Raw genomic sequence first — 10,000 nt, 5'->3', positions numbered from 1 at the left:
GTCTGGACGCAGAAGAAGCACCCCTCCCAGCGGGCTGCTGACGAGGAGGCATTGAGCCAATCGGCTGGCAGCAAACGTCAGGAAGTGGAGAAGCCCCGCTCCGTGCTGAGCCAGTCGGCCACCCCCAGCGCTCGCTGTAATGGTTTAGCTGTGGAGACTGGAGCCGCCCTAGTGGTGGAGAGGAGAGGGGAGGGCACAGATAGAGGAGGTGAGGAAACAGAAACCCGACACGATGGAACGTCTCACACCGAAGACTCAGAGGCTGTCTCTGCACTGCTAGCCTATCAGGAGAGCGAGCGGCTGGTTTCCATGGAGACGTCGGCCTGTGTTGTGTTTAACGCGCTGCCGGGGGAATGTGAGCTACCTGAGAGCGAGCTGCCCCCTGACACGGAGGTCAAGAGTTCAGACGACACCACGCCAGAAGCTATGGCCCTCGGCAGCCAATCAGAGGCAGGCACCGGGCAGCGGGAGGAGCAGGTCGCTCGGAATCCTCCCCCCCCCAGGCAGGGCGCCACCCCTGAGAAGTCTGGGGGGGCAGAGAAGCCCACATCCCCCAGCAACTCCAGATCTACTCCCAAAGGTGACCAAGGGTGCGACGCAGCCCCCAGGCCCAAGAGCAGCCCGTGTCCCAGTCCTCCTGAAAACCTCAAGTCCAAACAGCACATTTCCACAGAGAGTGTGTCCCCTGAGTTGGGACGGCACCGGGTCAAGCGCACAGGCAGCTCACCAAACGGCGCTGAGCCTGAGCTGCTGCATTCTGGGTATAAAACACAGCCTGTCCCCGGCCCGGTGAACCCAACACCAGTTCCTAACCAAACCCAAACCACCTTCTCCAACAAAACCCCCATGCCGGCTGCCATCCACACCAAAATCCATATGCCTGTCGCAAAGCAAACAACAGCAGCCAGCACCAAACTACACCCCCAAACCCACACAGCTGTCACCCCAACAAAAGCTCCAGCTGCAGCCTCCTCCACCAAAAACTCCACCCATGCCGCAAATCGTGGCACAATCAGCATCACCCCTACAAAGCCCCACATCTCACCCATTACCCCCACCAAAACCCACCCCAACCACAGCCGCACTTCTGTACTCAACCAGTCCCCAGTCAAGACTCCTACGAAAGCCTCTAACCATACCACTAACAGTACTCCAACCAAGAGTCCACTGATTGTGGACCGCAATGAGCCCTTCACCGTGTACCGAGACCCAGCCTTGGTTGGGGAGGACCTGGATGTCTTGCAGCCCCAGGGCAACGTGGCCTACATCCACCCGTCTCCCCACGCTGGCCACACCAAACATGCCTCTCTTCCGGCCCCTCGGCCCTCTCCCCATGCGGCGCAGCAGGCGATACACGTGTCCACCGCCAGCAACTGCTCGCTCTCGGCGCCGCGGTCCACGCACGCCACGCACCTCAGCCCTCCCCCCTCGCACACTCCGCACCTCCTCAAGACGCCCTCGCCCTCCTCCCAGTCGGCCCTCTCCTCCCTTGGCAGCCACGTTCTCCCGGCAGCGCCCCCCCACCCCTCATTGCCCCACCCTCACCTGCTGCCCTCGCTCCTGCCCGCCCTGTCTCCCTCCGCCGCCCTGCTCGCCGGACACGGGCCCCTGGGCGCCCTGGGCCTCACCCCACACCCGCTCTCCCCTGCACTGCTGGGGCAGACCGCTCTGGGCCTCTACCCCCTGCTGTGGCCCCATTACCCCAATGGAACGCACCCGTACACGGCCCTGGGCCTGTCTGCGGCCAAGTGGACGCACCCCGACAGCGCAGGCATGACTGAGGGCAGCCTGAAGAGGGTAAGAGAGGTCCTCATGTAATTGTGTGAATGGGGTGGGGGGTTGGAGATAGACTAAAGCGATTGGATTAGGATTTGAGGCAGGGTTGAGATTAGGTCACGGGTTGACCTCCTGGGTCATCTGGCGTTCCGGTTGGGGTTAACATTATGTTTGGGATTAGTTTGGGGGCAGGGTGGGAGTAGGTCACAAAGACAGCATATGTGTCTGTGCCAGGGTGTTTGTTTGTGTACAACAGTGTCGTGTTTGTGTGTGTGTGTGTGTGTGTGTTTGTGTGAATGTGCAATCATGTGTGCGTGTCTTTGTTTTGGGACAGAACACCCCCAGCCCGTGGCTCCCCCAGGCATCTCTAGTGGAGGGTCAGGGCCTGAGGACCCCCGTGCCAGTGAGGCCGGCCAGTGCAGACCCCCATCACTCGGTCAAGAGCAACCCCCACACCAGCCCATGCGTCTCCAAGACCACTGAGTGAGTCCAGCAGCGCACAGTGTGAAGAGCCCAGCCACAAAACCACTCTTGTCCTCTTGTTGCCAGAATCTGGAGACGAGAGGTTTACAAAATTGCATAATGAACAGGCTTTTTTTGTTTCAGAACAAAGGCTGCATGCATCCATGGGTCATGATGAGCCATGATATCTCAGCTCATGCATTAGCAATGCAAAGTGGCTCGGGTGTGCTTTGCATTTCAAGCATAGCCACTGATACCTGCTATACTTTCTGTGTTCTACTCCAAACTAGCACTGTGTGTTGCTTCCTCTTGACATGCTGACCCAGAGATACTCCAGAGATACTCCAGCACACCCAGTGTGCTCATGCATGAAGCGATGTAGTGGATGATAATTCATAACTTCATGTCAGCTCAGTGTTTTATGGTTTCAGTTTCAAACCGACTACAAGACCTGTAGGTTCTTCTTTACAAGGTGGCAGCAGAGATGTAATCTAGATTCAGATAACTCTGGCGCTCCTGTGCTGATATGGGGAGTGTTTTGTCTGGCTGTAGGTTGGTGGAATGACGGATGTCTGTTGTGTTGTGTTTTGCAGAGAGGAGAGAAAGACGTTGACAGCGGATCCGTTACGAGGTGCTGTCACAACGCAGATTAAAGCTGACCCAGACCGCGTTCAGAACGTGGTGTCGAAGAATGGCCAGATGCACATGACCTCGCACACGCACCGGCCCTTCCTGTCCGACTCGCTGCCCTGTCGGCCCAAACCGTCGCGGCCAGCAGCCTTCGAGTCAACTACCGACCGTTGCAACAGCCGCTACCAGGAGGAGAGCCGGCGCATCCTGCAGGAGAGCATCGAGGTGGCCCCCTTCACCGCCAAACTCCATCCACCTCCGGGCCAGGAGAGGGAGCCGCAGTACCCCCGAGTGCCTCCCCAGGAGCGCGAACGGGAGCGAGAGAGGGAACGTGAACGGGAGCGAGAGAGGGAGCGCGAACAAGAGCGTGAGAGGGAAAGAGAAAGAGAGAGAGAAAGAGAGAGAGAACTGCATGCGCTCCGAGCCCCTCTGGCGCAGCCGTCGGCTCCGAGCAACTACTACTCGTCCCTGTGCAGCAGCGTGGCTAATGAGCCCCCTAGACGCCAGACGCCGGCTGCCGAGCTCTCCGCTCTCTACGACAGAGCATGCAGCAGCAGCGGTATTAGCCTTAGCGTTAGCGGAGGCCCCACGTTTAGCATCTCCAGCCATCACTCACCACTCAAGGTCCTCCACAGCAAGCCCCCTCCTCTGGTGAAGCGTCACCCTGAGAAAGAGGAGGGACTCCTGGGGAAAATCAGCGAGCGCCTGGTGCATCAGGCCTCCTCCCTGGAGCATCACTCTCAGAGGCTTTCGGAGCGAGGAGGCTCTTTACCCGTGTGCTCCTCGATCTCTTCGTCCTCCCCCGTTTACTCAACCTCGTCTCTCCGCTCGATGCCGTCACTTCACAGAGCACCCATCTTCCACCCGCCAGCTCCTCCCATACCAGCCAGAAAAGAGGCGGGGCAAGGCAGGCTGACCCCTCCCACACTAACACCTGTGCAGCCCATGTGCCTGCCAGGAGTGAAGCTTCCGGAACAGCAGCGGCCGCCCACCCTGCAGCCTGAGCCCAAGCGCCAAGCCGCCGCAGCAGCAGCAGCTGGGAAAAGAGCCTTAGACATGGGAGCCAAGATGAACCAGATGTACCATCATCACCACCACCAGCACCAGCACCACCACCACCACCACCATCAGCACCACGTCCAAGAGGTGTGGAGGAGCCCCCAGCACCTGGACAAACCCACCAATGGACACGGAGCGGCCAAGCAGCCGTCCGCCACAGCCTCCGTTATTGTGCGGCCATCGTCGGCGAAGGACTCGGGGGTGAACGAGCGCCTGATGATGGCCCTGAAGCAGACCGAGCGGGCCAGAGCGTCCAGCGAGCACAGAGAGGTCGGTCGCGTGGGTCAAACCAACGCGCCGTTCAAGGAAGGGTGTGTGCAGTACAAGAGAGGCATCCTGTGGACTCCCCTGGACAGTGTCCACTGCCCCCATACCACGCTGGCAAAAACAGACCACACCGTGTCTGCTGTTGCCATAGAAACTGGTAGCAAGTCTTACGCCGTGTCCACTGCTGTTTCCATGGCAACTGGTCAGCCTCCAAGAGACCGCACACCTGTGCCGTGGAGATCGGGACTGGCGGCCGAGGAAGACAGCCGAGGGACTGACAGGACCCACGTTGACTTGACTTCCTTCTCCCCCATCTCCACTTCCTGTGTGGTTGCACCCTGCCGTTCCACCGGGGACTTTATGCACCTGAAGAAGCACAGGGCTGCCTTGGCTGCTGCCCAGTCCAGGAACAACACACACATGGCTCAAACATCACACAGTACCCACATGCACGCGCACACGCACGCCACTTTGCAGGCCACAAGTGCAGGAACACACAGCGCATCCAGCACCCACCCTCTTGAGAAGGACCCTGCCCTCGGAGCCAGCCCACCCAAACGCCCCAGGCCAGCTGGCGCCATGCTGGAGGGGGCCTCCCAGAGCAGCAGCATCAGCCCAGGCACCCTCAGCAATGGGCAGACTCCCCCTCAGGCTACGAGCAGCCAGGCGTACAACCCCGTGCAGAACAACTACCACAAACTGAAGAAAGCCTGGCTCACCCGCCACTCCGAAGAGGACAGCAAAAGCACCAGCGGCCCTGATGGGGACATCACTAACCCCGCCTCGAACTCCACACAGCCAATCAGGGGCCAGGGGGACAGGAAGACCACCAGCGAAGATAGGAAGCTGAGCCCAGACGAGAGGAAGTCTACACCAGAGGAGCGAAAGACGGTGCAGGAGGACAGGAAGCCACCTCAGGAGAACAGGAAGTGCAGCACAGAGGACCAGAAGGCCGGCGCTGAGGAGCAGAAGAGGGGGGAGAAGCGTGCGTTTGAGTCCAGCACGGAGAGCGACAGCGAGGAGGACAGCGGCAATGAGAGTGAGAACAAAGGAGGGGAGTCCAGGCTGAAACTCGAGCCCAAATCCACCTCCAAGAAGAAGCAACATGACCAGCAGAAGAAGAAAGGGGAGAGCGAAAAGGAGGAAGACGAGGTCAAACCGAACGGAACCTTCCGGAGTGCCAAAGAGAAGACCAGACTTAGGATGTCCAGCAGCAGTGAGTTTCCTTCTGTTTCAGTCTGTTATGGATGCCTTATGACGTGTGTGTGTGTGTGTGGGGGGGGGGGGGGGGGTTTGTGGAAAGACTAGCTGCCATCTGAGAGGTCTGTGATGGTATTTCAAGACTGAGGCTGATAGACAAACCTGATGTTGGCTCATGTCAACATAGAGCTTTTCCTAACCTCAGATGGCCTCCTCAAAGAACAGGGTGTGTGTTTATGTTGTTGAACTGACACAGAACTGTGTTGTTCCCATGTGGTGAACATGTACACTTTTTAAAAAGGCCTCATAAACAAGCAGAGATCAAGTTCATGTGAAGCGATCCTTGACAGAACACGTTTCGTGGCTGAGCTGAGTTCTCTGCTCCCAGCAGAGTTCTGGCACTGCCTGATGTGGTATTGGATTTGTCACTGTAGCATTGACAGGTGCTGGATGATCTTCAGAAGCCATTTGACGTTTCACTAGGCACTGACAGCATCATTTGTTTGTTTGTTTGTTTGTTTATTTGTCCACGGTTATTGTTTGACAGACGGGATCCCTCGCTCGGTGCTAAAGGACTGGCGTAAGGTGCGCAAGTTGAAGCAGAGCGGCGAGGCGTTCCTGCAGGACGACGCCTGTGCCGAGATCGGCCCCAACGTGCAGAAGTGCCGCGAGTGCCGCGTCGACCGCAGCCGCAAGTCGGAGGAGCCCAACACCTCGCCTGTCTTCTGTCGCTTCTACTACTTCAGACGGTCAGTCCCTTCCTCGGAAACACAAAGAAACCCTCACGCAAAGACTCACACAAATGTTCAAACACACACATACTCACACAAATAGGTGCGTTCATGCTGTATACACAGTCACAGAACTGCATGCTTATACGTGCACATACGCACACTTACACATAGTGACATACACACTCACACATGCACTGAATCATGGTTATATATAGATATAGATATCTTAGGCATAGGTATATAGATATCATCACTGAATCATATAGACACATAACACATATGCAAACAGAAACACACCACCTCACACACATATCTATCTAAAGTCAGTGTTGGTTAGGCAGCCGTGTCTGCTGTGTGTGTTGATGCTCTGATGAGGACTCATGATGGGGCTGTGGTGAGGCTGTATGCGGAGCGTTGGGCCACACCATACGGTGCAACGGTGACACAGTGTGTGTGATCATGGGTGACGCAGTGTGTGTGATCATTGCAGTGCAGAAGGGTATCACCTCGCCGTCTGTAAAGCTGCTAATTTAAAAGCCGTCATCCCAAAGGTCTTTAATTAATCAGTAGTTTCATGGTTTGTTTTAATGCATGCTAGTGTGATGTAAGAGACAGGAATGTTGGGCGAACACGTTTCCTTAAAAGCTCAGTCACCAGGAGACTGATAGCTGTGTAGGCTCAGCTGCTGTGGAGTCTGTGCAAGGGGATGTGTGTGCATGCCCATCTGGGAAGATACGCATGTGTGTGCAGTGTGTGTAGTGTGTCTGTGTCTGTGTGCGTGTGTGCGCGTGTGTGCGTGTGTGTGTGTGTGTGTGTGTGTGTGTGCGTGTGCGTGTTTGCGTGTGCGTGTGTGGCTCTGTGAGGAAGTGTCTGTGCATAGATATGCATGCACTTATGTTTGTGTGTTTGTGCGTAAAAGCATGCTGGAGTGCACTTGTACATACATATGTGAACATCCATATTTGAGTGTGTGTGTGTTCATGCACGGTGTGTGTATGAAAGTGGAATTGTGTCAATCACACTTCCTCTGGGTCAGATTCCCGGCCCCCTCTCCTGCGTCTCCTCACATGTTGTGTCTGCGCGAGGGCGTCTCCGAGCTCGCCGTGTGACCTGCAGTAGGGGAATCAGCTCTGTGATGAAACAGAGCACAATAATAGCGGCAGGCGCGCCGTTGAAAAGCAGGCATTATGTGGCCATTATCATCACCGGGGGACACTGGCGGCGGAGCAGACGCCAGCCCTTTATTCTCTCCTCTTATTAAATTACAATCACTTCCATTCCTCCTTTTTTCTGCCTTACTAAATGCTGCTCTCTCCAGGGGACCACTATAATCAGTTCAAGTATTTATCCTTCATTTGGCCCAGTAATACCGCTGAGGAGATATGCAGGCTTCATTTTGTTGTTGTTGTTGTTGTTGTTGCTGCTGCTGCACGTTCATATCGAAGCACAACAAAAAGCTTGAGTGGATGTTTAGCGGAACGGAAAGCTGGTAGTCTTGGAGTCTTCTGCTGTGTGCAACGTAGGCTGGTTTATCCCTGCCCCGCTCCCTGGTCCACTTGAACTCTAGAGTAGAAGAGTGGGACTCGGATGGGGAGGTGTCGTCATCCAGATGTTGCACATATTTGGAGTGACCCTACACAGTTTTATGATTATAACTAGTGTTTAGCTTTGCTATTGATTTGAAAGCTGTTCACAGGGACGGGAGAAGGCGTGAGAGCTGATCACTTTGTCCTCGTCCATAGATTGTCTTACAGTAAGAATGGAGTGGTGCGAGTGGACGGCTTCTCCGTCCCGGAGCTGTCGGATGAAGCGGCCGTGAGGGTCTGGACAACGGGTGCTGTTGGTGATAGGGAGGAGAAGGAGGAGGAGGAGGAGGAGGAGGAGGAGGAGGAGGAGAAAGAGAAAGAGAAGGAGGAGGAGAAGGAGAAGGAGAAGGAGAAGCAGGAGGAAGAGGAGACCCAGATGGACCTGGAGACGGCCAAGCACATCCTCAGCCACATCGGAGACAAGTTCTGCCAGCTGGTCAAGACCGAGAACATGGCCGTCACGTGGATTAAAAAAGACAGTAAGTCCGTGTTACTGAGAAGTGAAATTCCCTTAGGGACTGGAGATGGTAAATGTTAATGGCACCACTTCAGACACATGTAGGTATATGTGGGATGTGGTGGCGCTCACTGAACCCTCTCTCTTCCTCTCTTCCTGTTTCTCTCTCTTCCTGTCTCTCTCTCTTCCTGTCTCTCTCTCCCACAGCCCAGATGGTGTGGAAGCGTGCCGTGCGCGGCGTACGGGAGATGTGTGACGCGTGTGAGGCCACTCTCTTCAGCATGCACTGGGCCTGTCACAAGTGTGGCTTTGTGGTGTGCATGGACTGTTACAAAGCCAAAGAGCGCAAGAGCGCCAGAGGTCAGTCAAGTCCTCATTCATTCCCAATGTGTGTGTGTGTGTGTGTGTGTGTGTGTGTGTGTGTGTGTGTGTGTGTGTGTGTGTGTGTGTGTGTGTGTGGTGTGTGCGTGTGTGTGTGTGTGTGTGGGTGTGCGTGCGTGCGTGGGTTCGTGTGTGTGTGTATATGCGTTCTCATAGATTGATCATTGTTTCAGATAAGGAACTGTACGCATGGTTCAGGTGTGTGAAGAACCAGCCCCACGACTTGAAGAATTTGATGCCGACACAGATAGTTCCAGCTGAAAGTGAGAACCTGCAAAGCCTACACACAAATATGTACACACTGTCTCCATAAACACGGCGATAAGTGTGTTGTTCCGTTGTTTGTTTATTTGTGATTATAGTATGATAATTGACTTGTTCTTCCAGTCTTGGCTGGGCTGTTCACGTCAGTGCACTGCATGAGGGAGAAGTGGGACATCACGGCCAGCTGTGGCTGCACTGAGACACACTCCACCCAGAACTCCACCCTGGCCCCCACCAATGGAGTCGCTTCGGTAGGAACCTCACATGCCTTTTAGTCCACCAACAGGGAACGGCTTCAGGTCTGGTTCACGTACCAAATTTGGAACCATTTTTGAGCATTTAGACACAAAATAAATGGGTCCAGAACCTGGAAAGTTGGTTCCCTGCTGGAACAAAAAGATAGCAGTTTGAGCTTGAGAGCTTGTAGGTAATCAATGCGATCCGCCATCTTGCTAGTACAGTTCATGCTACTTGCTGTGCATAGTTTAACGCCCCTCCATTGATGACGCATCCCTGATTACAATGGTTCCACTCAAAATTGCTGCGAACGCAGGCTGGTTCGTTAGTTGGCAGCAAGGTTCAAAGAATTCTGAATGGAACCAGTTCAAGAACCCCTTCCCTGTTGGTCCGAAAGCAGTAACAGACATCTGCTCCGAACCAGAGATGGTGCTAGCTCTCGTGTTATCTTACCAAGAGTAGCTAGTTAGATGCTGGATAGAAATGCATTTGGTCTGTGTAATGAAGATGATGGTTAGAAATACATTTGGTCTGTGTAATGAAGATGCTGGACCAACTGCAGTAAAAGCACAAATTAAAGCACAGGACTCTCATTTCTAACTCCACACGGTGTCCTGAGTAAGCTTGTTCAACTGGTGTACAAATGCTGACTGGCTGCTGATTGTGCTGATGCTCCAGGTGCTGAACAGCGCTGCTCTGAAGGCCAAGAGCAAGCACCCGGCCGCCTGCAAGACGGAGAGCCTGGAGAAGAAGCCCAACGGCTCCCAGAGTGCCAAGCCCAACGGGCTGTGCGGGGGAGACAGCGACGGGGCGTCCGAGGGCAAACACACTCCTGCCGAGTCCCAGTCTCCGCTCCACTTCCTGGCCGACCTGGCCGAGCAGAAGTCCCGTGAGGAGAAGAAAGGAGGTGAGAGAGTTTGTTACCGTGGAGACACTCATTATAGACT

At 55.0% G+C, this 10,000-nt stretch overlaps 1 protein-coding gene across 1 annotated transcript in view; it reads left to right on the top strand.

Annotated features, from left to right (window-relative positions):
- The window catches only part of jmjd1ca (jumonji domain containing 1Ca), an 87,959-nt gene that overhangs the window by 66,742 nt on the left and 11,217 nt on the right, over window positions 1-10,000 (top strand). Inside the window, exons 8-16 of the mRNA XM_031578743.2 lie at window positions 1-1,797; window positions 2,111-2,259; window positions 2,832-5,410; window positions 5,942-6,143; window positions 7,871-8,193; window positions 8,379-8,531; window positions 8,726-8,815; window positions 8,940-9,067; window positions 9,732-9,960. The exon at window positions 1-1,797 is cut by the window's left edge and continues 263 nt beyond it. Coding sequence (XP_031434603.1) covers window positions 1-1,797; window positions 2,111-2,259; window positions 2,832-5,410; window positions 5,942-6,143; window positions 7,871-8,193; window positions 8,379-8,531; window positions 8,726-8,815; window positions 8,940-9,067; window positions 9,732-9,960 — 5,650 coding nt within the window. The remainder of the gene's footprint in view (window positions 1,798-2,110; window positions 2,260-2,831; window positions 5,411-5,941; window positions 6,144-7,870; window positions 8,194-8,378; window positions 8,532-8,725; window positions 8,816-8,939; window positions 9,068-9,731; window positions 9,961-10,000) is intronic.

The sequence above is a fragment of the Clupea harengus genome, chromosome 13 (genome assembly GCF_900700415.2).
Source record: "Clupea harengus chromosome 13, Ch_v2.0.2, whole genome shotgun sequence".
In the NCBI taxonomy this organism is placed as follows: domain Eukaryota; kingdom Metazoa; phylum Chordata; class Actinopteri; order Clupeiformes; family Clupeidae; genus Clupea; species Clupea harengus.
The sequence above is the reverse complement of the archived record's forward strand: the minus strand, read 5'-3'. Positions and strand labels throughout refer to the sequence as shown.